This window comes from Hirundo rustica, chromosome 2, assembly GCF_015227805.2.
Source record: "Hirundo rustica isolate bHirRus1 chromosome 2, bHirRus1.pri.v3, whole genome shotgun sequence".
In the NCBI taxonomy this organism is placed as follows: domain Eukaryota; kingdom Metazoa; phylum Chordata; class Aves; order Passeriformes; family Hirundinidae; genus Hirundo; species Hirundo rustica.
This window is the reverse complement of record NC_053451.1, coordinates 87078042-87094573: the sequence shown is the minus strand read 5'-3', so window position 1 is coordinate 87094573 and position 16532 is coordinate 87078042. Positions and strand designations below refer to the sequence as shown.

At 36.7% G+C, this 16532-nt stretch overlaps 1 protein-coding gene across 1 annotated transcript in view; it reads left to right on the top strand.

The window, feature by feature from the left end:
• Positions 1-15020, top strand: part of VWA3B (von Willebrand factor A domain containing 3B) — a 66135-nt gene extending 51115 nt beyond the window's left edge. Inside the window, 7 exon segments of the mRNA XM_040055267.1 lie at positions 2713-2833; positions 3575-3699; positions 5420-5557; positions 6109-6206; positions 9357-9517; positions 9520-9594; positions 14836-15020. Of these exon segments, the coding sequence (XP_039911201.1) occupies positions 2713-2833; positions 3575-3699; positions 5420-5557; positions 6109-6206; positions 9357-9517; positions 9520-9594; positions 14836-15020 (903 nt within the window).
• Positions 15021-16532: the final 1512 nt, after the last annotated feature.

Sequence of the window (16532 nt, the reverse complement as noted above, 5' to 3'; positions counted from 1 at the left end):
TTGATTCATTTCACATTAGTTTGAAAATATTACATTGCTGTTACAGCTATTTTGATTATTGGTTTACCTACGCCATATAATGTCCCAATATAAGAGCAGCAGAATCATGTTTATGTTTCATTTGTTCAGTGTAATTTTATTGTTGCCTTGGAACAACCAGTGTGTGCTCTCAGACATGATGTGATTAACTTATCCTGAGTCAACCTGCTTTAGGAGTCTAATCAGAGTAGCATCTTCAGTAATTGTTAATCTGCCACTGAAAGGCTTCAAGAGTGAGAGGCAGAAGTGCAGATGTAATTAGAATTCTGTTTATGTTGAAGAACAGTGGGAAAAAAATGAAGAAAAGTGGGGAGCCTTTTGAAACTGTTATTGAAGTTTTTGCCAACTGTGATGTCTGCCCATAAAATGGATATAGAGAAATAAACTGCCAATTGAAATACATTACAGAGAGGAAATAGCTGATATGGCACTGAATGAAAATTGTCATTGTGACATCATAGAAAAAAACCCCACAATTATCCTGAACCTCTACTAAAAGCAGACTTTTAAGTTTCCTGATGATTTTAAGTAAAACACCTTAGTTTTTAGCTCTTTCTTTTTAGGGTCTTTCATAAAATTGGGCTAGGTCCACGCAGAATGGGCTTGTTCCCACTGGCACCCAGGGAAGAGTGGTAGTTGCTTGACTCTGTTGTTTTCAGGATTCTGAAAACCCAAAGTTTGAGCCAAGATACGTGGAGATCTGTGGGTATCCTTTTTGTCTATTCTCACTTACAGTAGGAAAGTGCAAAGACTTTTTTTTTTTTTTTTTTTTTTTTAGATTTTTGAAAGGGAATTAAAAACTGTAGTAGCTATTGGAAGAAGTAAGCAAAGTCTCCTTCACTCATTGTGGTTTAACACATTGCCTTCAACAGAAGCAGAGAGAAACGTGGTTACCATCCCTGAGAATCAGATGGGGCTCTTTTGTAATAAAAATACTGAATGCCAGAAATGGCCACTCTAACAGTATCTGGGTCAATCCTGCTGAACACCTAAAAGCTGTGTGAGAGAAAAGAAAGATGGATTTGAATTTAGACAGGGTTCCTGAGCCACCTGAATTCTGCACGAATCAGAATCCTCATTGTGGATGCTTGTGTCGTCTTTAGTATTTGGATTAATATGGAGTGCTGGAAGTTGCCCAAGTTATTAGTCAAGCATTACAAATTAGTTGGTAATAAATATTCAGCAGCAGCTGTCCTTTTGGAGCCTGAGGAATTAAGTAAATTCTTTACCCAAATACCTTTTTGTGTCTGTGGAACTGTAGGTCTGCTCTCAAATCAGCCCTTGATGAGTTATATTTCAAGCAGTCAGTTAAACACTGTGAAGAGCCTCTGGTTTAGTCTGAGTTTGAAAATCCAAACTGTTGATATAATTAATATTCCGAAGGGGTAAATAATAAGCTACAAAAATCTCATGTATCTCCAATTTAAAATATCTTCTTGCCTCTTTTGTGTGTTTTGATTATTTTTAGGACTTTTTTTCTAGGGTTGTTGGTGATTGGTGTTGGTGACTGGTGTTGGTTTTTGAGGGGAAGTTTGGAAAAAAGAGATTGTGATAATTATAGTGAAACTGAGAATAAACAATTTAGTCAAAGTTATTAATATATTTTCCATCATTATTGACTATTAGGGAAAATCAAATATGTTTTTTAAAGAAAAAAATGTCATCAGAAAAAGAAGCAAGTTGTGCACTTCTTAGCAAACAGGGGTTTTATTAAGAGTCTGTGAGTTATGGTAGTTTTTCAAAACAATGTGTAAATCTGTAGAAAAGTTTGAGATTTCAAGTTGCATATTTTATGATTCTGAAGAACCATGTAAGAGATGGATGCCTGCAAATTGTTCATGAGGTAGGTTAAGAAATACTTTGAAAGTTAATGGTGAAGCAGATTTATTTAATGATGAAAATAAGTGCCACAATTTTCATTTAGAAATGAAACTGTTTTATTATAAGCAAGTTTTGAACTTGCTTGTAGTTTATATTTAGGAACATTATTGTGAACGGGATGGCAAAAATAATGAGTGTATGAAGAACCAAAACTAGTGGGGCAGAGTAATGAGCAGTGGCAAGTCTGGACGATGTGGTATAATGTTTTGTTAAACTGGAATGTTTTAAAATGCTTGAAAATGTCAATTAAATTTTGAATTTATAGTTTGGAAATAAACTTTTTTCCCCAGACACTTGAAGATTTGTTTGAACATTTTTTGATTTCATATTTGAGTTTTTAATGATTCATCCCGTACAGTGAGGTAGTTCTAATGCAAATGAGATTACTGTATAAACTTTTCTATGTGGACAAAAGAAATGTGTAGAGCAAATTTTCTTGTTCTGAAAAGAATTGATTTTTCCATACCCCATCCTTTAGTATGAATTGTGCAACTTCATAAAATTTTTTGTAGGAAAATGGTAGCCAGAGCTATAATTCATCAAGGTAAATTTCTGCCTGAACACATGAAAATATAGGTATTGTTATGACCATACAGAACCAGGATCTTATCGTAAAAACTCTTACATGAGTACTTCCTGTAAGTATTCTGAAAGTTTAAAGTATTTCCAGTTTACTGTGTATTTGTACAGATCTTGTAGCATTACATTGCCTCAATTTTTAAAAATATCCAAAGAATTGATTAAGGCTGACTGCATTAGCTGTTGTAGAGAAATAATTGTGTCAAATTACAGAGATTTGAAGAAGAAAGTGGGAAACTGAAGTCTAAGACAAGACAAAAATGTCAAATATATGTGACTCAGAAAAGCCAAAAGGTAATTGCAAGATCAGACATCACAGGATTTTACTATCCAGGTATATATTTTTGTCCACATTTTCAATATTATTTAGTGTCCCTTAATACTGATAAAACATAAGTTATGGTCACAATGAACTACTTCTTTCTTAGTGACATTTAATATTACATGCACATATTCATGAGATGAATGTATATATATATATATACATTTATAAGAAGACATTAATTTTGTAAAGTTTGAGAGCAACGATATGTTTATGAAAAGCATGGAAGGAAATTGTAAGCCAGGCTTTTGCAAGTGTCCAAAAAGATCACTAAATGCTGCTGCCTTTTTGTTGAATTTTAAGCCAGAATGGTTAGTAGGTAAAACTCTGTTCTATTATTTCTTAAGAAAAATATTTTCTGTGTGTATGTGTTTATCTTTGTATTACCTTTACTTGTTTGGCTGGGCTTTTTTTCAATTACATATTTTTAACTGTGGTAGTAGTTTTATTATGTTAACTGTCAGTTTTATTATGTTAACCTAATCAGCTTGCAAATTTCAGACCTGTGCCTGAAAAAGTCTTCCTTGTCTTTTTATAGCATTATTAAGAAGGGTTAGTAAGGCAGGGGTTTTAGGTACAAATGTCTTCATTGTGCTAGCATAGGTTATGGTAGCTAAATGAAAATGAGGAATGTATAGTATGGACATGTTTGACCTCGGTGATGTGTGACAGCCTATAGGAATTTTCTACAATATAATTACTACAAGGGGTGAAAGAAAAAGAATTTGAATATTTTATTCTGTTGTTTTTAAGGAATGGTGATAAAGAATATCAGCTCTACCTGTGTACTTGTTGACTTCAGGAATGGCGAGAGCTGTGATATTCCTGTTAAGTTCACTATACCTGTGGGAGGTGCTATGCCATGCCCACATCTGCAGGTGAAAAACTGTATTTTTTCATGATTGCAGATATACATTTTATATTTTTTTTATTTGCTCAGACCTAGAATAAATTATAGATTAAAAAAAAATCTTTTAAATACATTTATTTATCTTAAAGAAGAGTCTTTCATTATAGTAATATTGTGCTATTTCACCATGAAGTTTTTCATTTGTTTGAAGCTTGTTTGCATTGTAATTCTATTCCTTTGTTTATTAAAATGATGTGTTCTAAATTAATCTATATTGTTTTCATTTTAAAACATGAATATTTCCCCAGCCATAGAAGAAGGGTGAGCTATTTATTAGAAGAGTTAATTTTTCCTAGCACGTAGATTATAAATGTCAGAGAGCCTTTTATACTTGGTGTGATTTACAGCAGGTTGTAACCATTTGGTTTCTAATAAAATCTTGCATGTGGCCAGAATGGAATAAGCTACATGAAGATTTATCAAGTCTCTGAGGGTGTCCTGCACTTCTCAGAATGGCTTAATAACAGCGAGACAACTTCTCTGGACATGCTTTGTAAAATAAAAGGTTTTAATAATGACAAAAATAATAAACATTCTAGAACAAAGAAATATATAAGTTGAACACAGTGCAGAGAACTCTGGCACTGGTTAAGGCAGTCCAAAAAAGCAATTGAGCTCTTTGTGCAGTCCCTTTAGTACTTGATGATCCAGGTGGGCCACCTGACACCCTGCCCAATGAAATTAGCAGCAGGCTTTGAGGTACATTTCTAAAGCCCAATCAGTGCTCCTGCGTTGGCATTGGACCAATACTGATGAAAAGGGCACAGCACTTTCTAGTTTGGCTTCCTTATATGTTTAATAGTAAGCTGAAACTCTTTCCCTTGTATAGAAACACTTGCTTGGATGTGGAAATGCATTCCAACAGGTTTCCACAGCGTGTTTTAAATACAGAAAATAACCATATACTGATGCAAATACCAGTAATAAAAAGATTATAATCCCTATTCAATTTCTGGTGGGTTTTTTTGTTTGTTTGTTTGTTTGTTTGTTTTTTGTTTTGTTTTGTTTCTTGCTTTTTAAAAAATTTATCAGCTATCTGTAATCACAGCTGAGTTTTTTTGTTGATTCTTATTTTACACACCAGAAAGGTGATGGTTGCATAGACGATGCAGCATGGATCCGTCTGTTTTGAATAAAAGAAAACATGTTTATAATTGCATTGCGACATATAAAACTAGGGACATACCTTTTTTTAAAGTTTGAGATGAAGGCATATCCTGATATGGTAGCTCCTGATAATTCTGTAAACTCTGTAACCAACTCTAGAGACCTGCAGAATTTGATATAAAATTGTGACTTCTGTGTTAATTTTAAAAACAATTTTGGATAAATCAGTTACATCTGGAATTATCTAAAATTCCCAAGGTTGTTTTAAAAGCTTGTTGAAAGCCTTAAAATTTGCACAGAATCCAAGGGAATGCACAGTTTGTAAGAGTTTCCTCATTCAGTTCAGCTTGCCAGCTAAGCCCAGGTACATTCAGTAGAGCTCAGTCCTCCCCAGTTGAGTGGAAATTGCATGATCAGAGCACACATGGACCAAGTTCTTCTTTTCTTTCAATGGTCCATATTAAATCATGGGAACATGATAGAATGATGATTCATGTACAAATACATTAGTAGTTATGCTTTGTATCTTGTAAACCTCAGATGTTACATTGTTCTTGCATTGATGCTTTCCTGATGTGCAGGTTGGAGACTGCGTGTTTGCCAGAACTGGGACACAGGCAGAAAATGAGTATTATGTACCTGCCATTGTCATAGCAACACCGGAGAGGGTGGAAACAGGTGACAAACTCTACACAGTACTGATGTTCAACAAGAGGGAAGTAAGTAACCCTAGAAGATTATACTAGTCTGGTGATTTTACCATTATCCTGTTTTGGAAGAGGCAGATGAATTTTCCAGGCTAATGAGTTCCCTGTCCCAGTTTGAGTCTCCAGCTAACCAGAGTAAATCGGATTTCAGAGTGCAATGAACAGGTCATGTAATAAACCTGAACAAAGAAATTCTGTAGGATAATTTATTTTTAAATCATACTCTGTTCTTTCTTCTTCAATACATTTGGTGGCTTTCACAAGTTCCATGCTTCTAAAATAAGTAACATAGGGAGTTTTAATGCAGTAAGTATAGTCTGAAATGAATTCCATTATGTTTGTTTGGTTTGTTTTTCGTTTGTAAGCCATTATGATAATTTTACTGCATTTTTCATAGTGTTCATTAGAGAAAATTTACTTTGTACTTGAAACTTTTATATTAATTATCTTTATTAGAGGCCGATTAAAGTTACATTTAAACAGTTGACTTTTTATGCATATGTACCTTCATTGCTTTTGAGATTTCAGTTTAAATTAGATGAATGTTGATTGTCTTATTGCAGAAACACTGTTTAAGAAGCCATCTCATTAAAATCAGCCAAACCAAGTATGCCTATTCATGCCAGTACATAAGAACAGTGCAGACGGTGGATTATGAGATGTGAGTATGTTTGAACCTAAAAAGACTACATTTTAAAAATTTGAATCCTAAACGTTGCACTTTGAGTTCAGCTATGCTGTCAGGTTTCCATACGTAGTACTGTAACTGCAGCTATTGTGAACTGGTTTACTCTACGCATGCAACCAAGTTTATGTGAGAATGTATTGCCCTATTTTCATTCTGGAAACATTGGTGGGATGTGATGGTTTGAAGCTTAGTCCCAGTAAGTAATTAAGGGGATTGCTGAAAGGTGAGATGGAGTTTCTATTTGTTGTAGACCTTATTTTCCTTTTAAGAGACTTATTGTTATGTAAAGCTGCACATTAGATTGCGATTTTTTCTGAAATACTTGTTCATCTTCTGGGTTTAAATCTGGAAAATGATGGAGAGAGAGTATGTTAGATGAATATGAGCCCCTGCTTAGGTTCTGAAGAATTAATGTGCAGCAAGATACAAAGTGTGCACTGAAAATGCAGTGGTTCCAAGTGTTTATGGATTACATTTTCATCTTGTATTATGTTCTAGTTTAATCCAGTTGAAATTGTGACCCCCTTTAGAGCACTAACAACATCAGACAGCCTTTGGATGGACAATAAGATCAGAACAATCATATGGGGATATTTCTCCAGAATACATTCCCAACCTACAATAATTTGGGATTTAAAAATTCTCTGAAGCAGAAGTGGGGTCTCTGTATTAAACAGCCTTGATGAAACTTTCTTCCATGAATTTGTGCTGTTCCTTTTTTTGAAACCATGTAAAACTTCATCATCCATAGCTTTTTCCCAGGGAGAGACACACAGTTTCACATTTTGTGCAAGAAAACAAAATTTTGTTTTGAACCTTCCATTTGCCTTGACATCCACAGAATGAAAGATTTCCTTTTCCATGTAGTATGAGCACTGCTGCAAAAGAATCATATAATCTCCATCAGGGGAAGTTTGTTTCCAAGAAGAAACATGAACAGGAGAAATCACAGAATCACAGAATTAGTTTGAGTGGAAAAGACCTTTGAGATCATCAGGTCCAACCTATCACCCAACATCACCCTGTCAACCAGACCATGACACTGAGTGCCACATCTAGTCTTTTCTCAAATACCTCCATAGATGGTGACTCCACCATCCACTCCACTCCCTGGGCAGCCCATTCCAGTGCCCAATCACTTGTTCGGTGAAGGACTTCTTCCTAATCTCCTGCCTAAACCTTTTCCTGGTGCAGCATGAGGCTGTGTGCTTTTGTCTTGTTGCTGGTGACCTGGGAGAAAAGACCAACCCCCACCTGGCTACACCTTCCATTCTGGTAGTTGTAGAGAGAAATAAATTCCACCATTAAAGGCAATTTTAGATCACAGAATCATGGGATGGGTCAGATTGGAAGGGACCACAGTGGGACATCTGGTCCAACAACTCTGCTCAAGCAGGGTCATCCCAGAGCACATGGCATAAAATTGCATCCAAATGGTTGAGTATCTCCAGTGAGAAGACTGCACACTCTCTCTGGGAAACCTGCTCCAGTGCTTAGTCACCCACAGATGTTCTTAATTTTCATTGAAATGTTCTAATAGTATGGTCACCATTAAAGATTTCATCTAAAAGTTATGGGTGAGGGTATCAGTTGTGGGCTGATTTCTGGATTCACTGAGAATGATGGTGTGAAAAGCAAGGAGATTCAAGTCCAGTGATTCCCACATATTTTCTAGTAGTAGTCCCAGTGGAGTTTGCAACTCAACCTTCCACCAGCTTGCAGCCGCAGCACACAAATGAATGCATTCTCTTTACTAAACAGAATTCCAAATTTGGGAATAAATACATGCCTTTTCCCAGGTCACATCACTGATGTGACAGTAGCCTCTTCTCACCAAAAAGCAAACCTGAAGACCATGGTTTCCTTCTTAATGCATACAACCAGTTGAAAAGAGGCAGGTATATAACTGGTCTGAGTTCCACCAAAATCAGAAGTCTTTCCCTTCCACTGAGTTGGATTGTATTCTAAATGAGGTACCATATTAAGAAAATATGTGATTAAATGCATAAGCAATAAGAATAGTGTCCATTCTGCATGCTCTGTTTTGTGAATGAATGCTTTATTACAAATATTCACTCTCCAAAGAGAATTTATTAGCAAGCTGACTTGCCATTTTTATGTACAAATGAGGAGAAAATTGAGTTATACACTGGCAAACAGAGGGATTCTTTGGAGAATAAACAGAAATGAATGCACTAAATGGAGTTTTCATTAGGACCCCTACCTTTTACAAGGGCATGGAAGTGTGCTTTCCAATGAAACTGGTTATTTATTATATTTCTAAAATAAATCCCTACCTCCTATGGCCTACTTGGGGCGGGGGGGGCGGGGACGGGACACACTGCAGCATATTGCTCATGGGTATGCACAGATCTAATGAGAAAGTGCTGACATTGTTGGTAGGAACAATGCAAAATCATCATTTAATTGGAAAGGAAACAGGAAGTCTGAATGCAATATGATATTAGAACCTCTAAAAGAGAAAAACCCTTTGTGCTAAGTGCTGGTGTAGTAAGGGAAAAAAAATTAAAGGGCACATCCCAAGTTCCCATGTTGACAGGGAGTCATCAGTGCCCATAGTTGTATTACAATGGCTTGGCTAACTCCAGCTCTGAGTTCTTTGGGATTGTCTTTTAATGTTTTTGTGATGTGCATTAGGGGTTATGCTTAATTGAGGTACTAATATAGCTCTTATGATTTCATTATGAGACATTAGCATCTGTTTGGGGCATTTTCCTGCCATCACTGTGGAAAGAAATAATTATGGCAGAACAAGAACTCTGCAAATGTAGCTAACAAGTTCCACGTGCAAAGTAAAACATGGTGTGATCTGGACCCACACAGCGAAAGGCTCCTTTTTGCCCACATCCCTTCTGGAGTCAAAAGAGGCAGATAAGATTAGGGGCCAGAGCCCTGTTTTAGCCTATCCTTTACTTATTCTATAAGTAAGAGGGAAACTGAATTGTAGGCCATTTATAGCCCTGTCAAATGGTCAAGAGTGTGATAAGTCCTTCTCTTGTCAGTACTGTGAGATGTGGAAAAAGGTGAAATCTATGTCTTGTAAAAGAGGCTTTATGAGGTATGTGCTTTTAGCTTTGTGCATTTCCTTTTCTGGTTTTCCAGCCTGGATGGTGAGACTACAAAGCCCTGCCCTTCCCCACCCATGGAAGATGAAAGAGGAGAAGCAGCAAAGAAAAGTCTTGTGAAAGAAAAGAGAGACAAAAAGAAAAAGAAGAGGGCAACAGTAGACAAAAGGCATCCCAGGGAGACAATGACAGACTTTGATAATATTTTGTCTCCAGAAGTGAAGTAAAACAGAGAGGAGGAAATGCACTGTCTGGCAATAAGAAAGAATTTAGAGGTAAAGATGTAGCTCTGGAGAAGTATAAGTATTAGGAATTAAGCATTTGTGATGGGTCTTTAGCTATTCCCCACACAAGGAAAAGGTTTCTGCATTTCTGGGTGTTAGCCAAGTTAGCTTTCCCATGTCCTATATGATGAAATTCTTTCACCTCCCTTAGAAACTGTTCTTGGCTCTTTCTCAGCATGTGTTTACACAGCAATGGCAAGAAATTAATAAAGCATGTTCCAGTATATGCCACCTTAATTTCCCTAACAGTTGTAGTAGCGGTGAGGATGCAGTAACACCAAACCTTAGTACCTGCTTGTAAGCAGAGTATATATTCCAGTCCTTATACTGTTTGTTCTTCGTTAGACTGAAGTTATGTCTGTATTGTGGGTATTAAATTATTGCACCTGTAGCTCAATGGTTCCAAGGTCAAATTGCTTTTGGTGTATGAGCTGGCAGTTGAAGCTGACAGCAGTACCTATACTCCCTGTCACTCTGGAGCAGAGACTGGGCTAGTGTGGGCCTGCCATTACATGTCAGTCAGCTCTTCATTTTCAAGATCCTACTGTCAGTGGAAAGATAACAGGGTTGTTATCCATGCTTGCTAGGTATACCTCCTCGTGCCATTTAAAATATGTTTTCAACAGCCTCATTATTTATTTACTTCCAGAAGTGATGGGTTACAAATTCACTCAATCATCGTGTTTTCAATCAACTTGATTTGGCTCATTTGAAAGTTGCTTCTGTGTTCTCACTCATCCTTTAAAGATTGCCCGCAAAAATTCCATTTACAATGCTTATAGTGGGTATTATGGTGCCCACTATATAAGAGGCATTTTAAGAGTGGCCTGATCAGAATTATATGAGAGCAGATGTGTTGGGCTTGTCCAGTGAAAAAACATGGTTTCCAAAGGTGAGGCTACAGCACTGGCAATGCTCAGTTATCCCAGACGCCTTCCTCTCGGACATTTCGAGATGCAGATGTTGAGGAAATGTGAAATAATGCTAATGTGATCAGCAAGTCCTGTAACTGATTCCCTGCAGCTTGGAGGGAAGACTACACGAGAGCAGTGGTTATCTATGCATTTTAATCCTGTCTAGACTTAGCAAATAATCTCACAGTATTCTAACAAGGTTTCAATGTCGTATGCAGGTTGAACCTTGCTGAAGAAGCTACCTTGTCTTCTTCTTGTGACACTGTAAATATTGAATATGAGGGGTTTTTTTCTAAAATTTATTTTCATTTACATATCCTTCTGTGTTTTATCAGAAAAGGAAAAGTCAGAGCTGATAAAGATGTTAAGTAACACTATATGGTCATCCTCACATGATTTCATTAGATATTTCTTTATCCAATCTCTCTACATGACTGGGTATTTATCCTCTTTGGGTGTAGATAGTTGTCCCATTTTCATACCATGCAAATGTTTCACAGCACTCTGTATATTTAATTTTGTAAGTTATATCAAATGTGCTACCTGACCCCCGATATACACGTCTCTTTGAACTGTGTTAATGCTAGATTTCATTTTAAAGATTAAAAGAATAAAGAAAACAAATTTGCTAGGCACTGTTTTTTCCTTCTTCTCAACTTCCAGTCAAGTATGAACTATTAGCTTACACTTACTGCTTGGCAGTTCAATATGTGTTGAGCACCAGATCTGTGAGATTCTCCTATGCAGGTTAACACTTTTCCTTCAAAGTTGTCATATGTGATTACACTGATGTTGGTAGGTGTTAAATAACATGGAAAGCCTGCCATTCTAATGAATTATTCAGTTAGTCTATGTGGACCAGGTATGAAAAATATCAGGTATCTAACAACGGGCTTTCCCTTCACGGAGTTTTTGTAGTGCTGAAGTAAGGCTGAATATTCAAGTCAGGAGCCTAAACGGCACAAGTGTGGTGAAACACCCTGTTTTCCTCTTCAGACCCCTGTATCACTCTGAAGTCTCAAATATTGCCTTTCATATGCTGAACACACCAATGCTCATCAGAGTGATCCCTTTCCAGGTTTTCCTAGTAGTTGCTTTCATTACTCCATTACTTCTGGATTGTTTATAACAAGATTTTTTAAAACAGCCAGCATCTCAGAGAAATGTTCTGAATAGCTGTAATAATAACTTTTGTATTTAAATATCTTTTACAGGAACAAGGTTATGCCTTTTTTTTTTTTTTTTTTTTTTTTTTTTTTTAGATTTCTAAAAGCAGTCTGTTAAACTGGGTTTATCTTGTAATATCAGATACCTAAATGATTTGGATGTCTTTTAACTTCTGAAAAAGCTCAATATTCCTGATCTGTTTGACTGAAGTAAAGGCATTTTCTTCATATTTATATAAATGTTTTCATTATGTATGTATGTGTCTAATGCATTAAAAGCATTTAATGCCATCAGTGTTTCTTGCATTTCCTTTACAAAAGTTTGTCTTGTCACTTCTTATGTCCAGACACACACACACACACACACACACACACACACAAATATGTGTGTGTATATATATATATATATATATGTATATATCTATATATGTATATATCTATACATATATATCTGACTGGGCCATGTTTTCTAACTATTTGATGTGTTAATCAACACTTCTGCCTACATTTCTGCTGCCTTCATGTGTACATTCATCTGTTATATGAGGAAGTAAGTCCTCTGAAACTTGAATGAGCATTGCCAGACACCAAGATGGATTTTTGTGCTCCCCAAGTTAATGTGGATTCAACTACATAGCTCTTAATTAGGTGGTTGATGAAGCCTTGTATTCCCATAAACCCTTATATTTCCACGGAGCTGTAGGCCCTCTATGAATTAAGGGAATTTGGACTGTTTGTGGTTTGGTTTATGCTCAGCTAAAATCGTGCTGATTGTTAAGAGCAATCAACAGACCATTCCTGTTGGTCCCACTTCAAAAACAGCATAAACATAAGTGAATAAAGATGAAATAATTGTGTTAGTTATTTAGCATATATTAACTTCATTATTTTGTTGAAGTGAATTCTGCCTTATTTATTCCAAAACTACTGTATTTGAAACATTATTATTTTGATGTGTATGTAGCTGCTCTTACTGTGTAAGTTACCTCTGTGTGTTTATAAGAGAGAGAATGAAAGCCTGGCAAATTCCTGCTGACTCTTGGTCAATGATTCTTTGTCTTGGTAACTCAGATAATACTATTTGATGTAGCAAGACCATTGATACTTAACTCTTATTGGGTTTTGCAATAATTATTTTTATAGGTGCAATAAAATAATGTATCTCTTTCTGCAGAAAAATTCTTCTGCCTGTCTTTCTAGTTTTCTCTGAGTTCTGTAATGCCTAAAGTCGATGTTCATTCCGCATAACTTCCTTGTCAATTTTCTAAAACGTGTATCTAATTAAAAAAGAAAAGAAAAGAATACAAAACAAAACAAAAAAAAACCAGAAAAAAATTGAAGTACAGGTATGATACACAGCAATACACTGCATTGCCCATTGCCTGATGCATTAGCAAATAATAGCTATCAGAGCCAAAATCTCCTTTTTCATTTATAATGAGATGTGACTTGAAGCAATTACGCTGATAATTACCGTAACTGCCAATATGGGCTAGTTGGGAGACCTTTGAAAATGAACATTTTCTATCCTTTTCTGTGGCAAATGTAGTTTGTCTGAATTGGGTTCAAGAGTAGAGCAGCTGTGGCACCTGGCATTCTAGTGGATTGGCTGGATTTCCTGCAATAAGATTTCCCATTTTTAGCACCCACTCATTTTCCAGTCTCATTTTCCATCTAGTCCATTCAGCATTTGGAGAAGGCTATTATAAAAAAGCACTGTTCCCATCTGTTGGTCATGGCTTGTTTAATGAGCAGTTGATGACAATTCAGCTACGCCTGCATCTGTTCCTTACTGCAGCTGTGTGTGGCTAAGGGTTCCCCAACAGTGTCCAGATTTAGCTTTTGTTTGTCCCTTGATACCATGTTACAGCTTGGCCAGAAACATTCTGTCTTCTCTCAGGGTTGTCTGCTCATGGGAAGAGGAAAGTGTGTTAAACTCTTTGTCCCTTTCCCCATAAAGAATGAAACACGGAGACAGGCAAGGGGGGAAAAAGTGCATTTCCATTGGTTTAGGAGGCGTGTTTGGGGGTATCTGAGGGCAGAGATGGAGGCCAGTTCAGTCCAGATCCTAAAGAGCAAGACCAGAATGGGTTATTTCAGCATCTCAGGAAGAAACACAGAGAGCCTGTGCACTGGCTGAAGACAATAAACAGATTATGAACTGTATGTGATGGGGAACACTAATTTAACAGTGCAGCTTTCACTTTACTCAGGGAAGCAGTATGGCCACAATACCTTTCAGTATTTTAGTCTGGCTATGCTTTTGTACTTCAGACAGACAGGAGACAGTCAAAAAGTTTCCTGACCCTTACACACATGAACTCTAGATTTCTGTCTCTTAGGGTGCCGAAGAAGAATCAGAATGTTCCTTTTCTGTATGTAAGTACTGATGGTGCATGTTTATTAGGCAATTTTAGAAGGCACACTTTTGATTTTTAAACTGCAACTTCAGAGTTTTGGTGGTAGATATGGATGACAATCACTCCTAACGCTAATCATACTCACATCTCTTACGCTATATGTATTCAATCTGTGCTGTTGCTTCCCCCAACCTGTACATCATAAACTTCTTCTTCTTTATTCTTCTGATTCCTTCCACAGTTTTGTTTTCTGCTACACAAGTGGTTTTTATATGATCATTGACAGCTAAACTTTGAAGCAAAATAGAGTATATGCTTTTGTTTAGTTTATTTCTTCCTATTTTATTCTCTTTCACTTTTCTTCCAGCTTCTGGTCTTTTGTCATTCATTATGATTGTCATCATTTTGTGCCAGGAGGGTGCCTAGTAGTTGGTGGTCTCATTTGATACGACCAAAAAGTGATTTTTCAGTGACCCTTCAAGGAAGGGTTAGACAAAGGTCCGTGTAGACTACCCCCTATCCCCACCAGTTCCTGGAATATGATTCCTGAGAAAGAATAGATTGACCTGTGAATACAACAGCTACAAGCTACAGACTTGGAAAATGAGAATTCTTAAAAATACTTGAAAAACAGGCTGGTTTGAACTTGTTAGGAAGAAAGAAAGAAAAAAATCTTTGTGCAGAACTACTGCTCTGTTTCATGATAAATTTCAGGGGGTGTTTGAACCGTGACATCCAAGCTCATGACAGGTCTATGTGTTCTCTTACAAAACAGTCCTGGTTCTCTCCTAGCGTATTCCTTCTCCATTTCATCATCCTGGTGTTCATTGAGGTGTCAAACTCTGCAGTTGTCGAGAGCTTCACCTTCCAGCCCACTGAAGTCTCCGTGATGCTTGCACAGCCCAGCTGTAAGAAATTCTCCAGAGCCTGGTAAAAGCAGCATCCCCAGGGTTGTTGGAGTCAGCATGGAGCAGTGAGTATTGGCAAGACAGCCTTGGCACCACTGCACAGAGCAAAGGAAGCCACAGGAAGGGTGCAGGATGAAAGAGTGTGGAGGAATGGATGGAGTCACAGATAAGAAAGATTTTAACACCTGTAAAGATGAAATTTTAGTTCTCGATTCAAGAACAGACTTATGAATGAATATTAAATTATTTATGATTTTGAAGACTTACTTTGGAGGTATGAAAGAGAAACAGCAGCAAAGGGTCAGCTGTGCTGTTGAACAGTTTCAATATCAGAAGAGAAGGGAATGGACATTAAAAAAGTTCTCAAGCTTGACTGCAATTTCCAGGTAGATGTATGTATCTTTACATCTGAAGTAAAGTGGTGTTGAAAAGATAGATTTAACCAAATAGAAACAGGTAGAAAATTATACACATTTATACATTGTAACCTAATGGTACAATTATATTGGGGGAATTCCGGCTTTTGTGGTAGCCCATTTGATCACAGATCTTTTTTGTGTTCCAGATGCATGACACATTTGTAACTGGGTCTGACTACTAGGATATTGCTCTACTAGGATAATATCTCAGGTCTTGTCTTTTCCTTTATTACCTCCTCTACACTTTGATTTTTCTATTTTAAATGCCTTTATCAGATGCAGAATATTCTTTGATTAATATTACATTCTACATAACTTTCTGAGCAAATTAGCAAATATTAAATATTGCTGCATTATTAAACAAAGAGTAATAGAGACTAAAATGAGAATAGCCTTGTGCCATCATTTAAGAGACAGTATATTAAAAAATATTTCTATAGTCAATGGAGGCAGAGTCTTTGAGGATATATTTACAAATCTCTTGAGTGCTTCCTTTAGATATCTTTCAATTGTCTGCTCTAGGTAGCTAGTTCAGGTTCTTGGCCGGGAAAATCCTACACAGTGACTGTGCAGAAATTTCCCAGGAGAACACTAGTTTCACTGGAGATCAGTTTTGGGAAAATCTTGAGGGTTTAATAAGTATTTTTGTCTCAGTGTGGAAGAAAAAAAAACAAAATAAAAAAAGGACATTTTTATTTAGTAAAGGAGAAATAATAGAGTTTGTGCAGCCAAAATTACCATGTAGCCAGGATAGTTATGTGAGAGAGAGTGTGGAAATTTTTGCTTGGTCTCATTTAGGGAAGACTGAAGTCCACAAGAAACTGAAAGGGTCTCTCCTGGAAGATAGTCTGAAATGGGTCTAGAGCTTGTATCCCTTTCTCTTCTTTCCTTCACCACGTCCTAGAGTTTTCTCTTGGAGAATGGAACTGGCATACACATAGAGTCCCTGGTTACAGGCAGTCACTGGGGGTCTTTTCTAAACAGTGAAGAGATCACTATACCACAGCATTCATGAAATTTTAGGACAGGACATCTGGAAAGAAATACTTTACTGTGGATATGAACATTTCATTCTGCAAAGAAAATGGCACTACCAATGAATGGAAAAGCCCCATACCTGACCGTAGAGAAGATATCTAAATGAAAAGTTTAGATATCTATT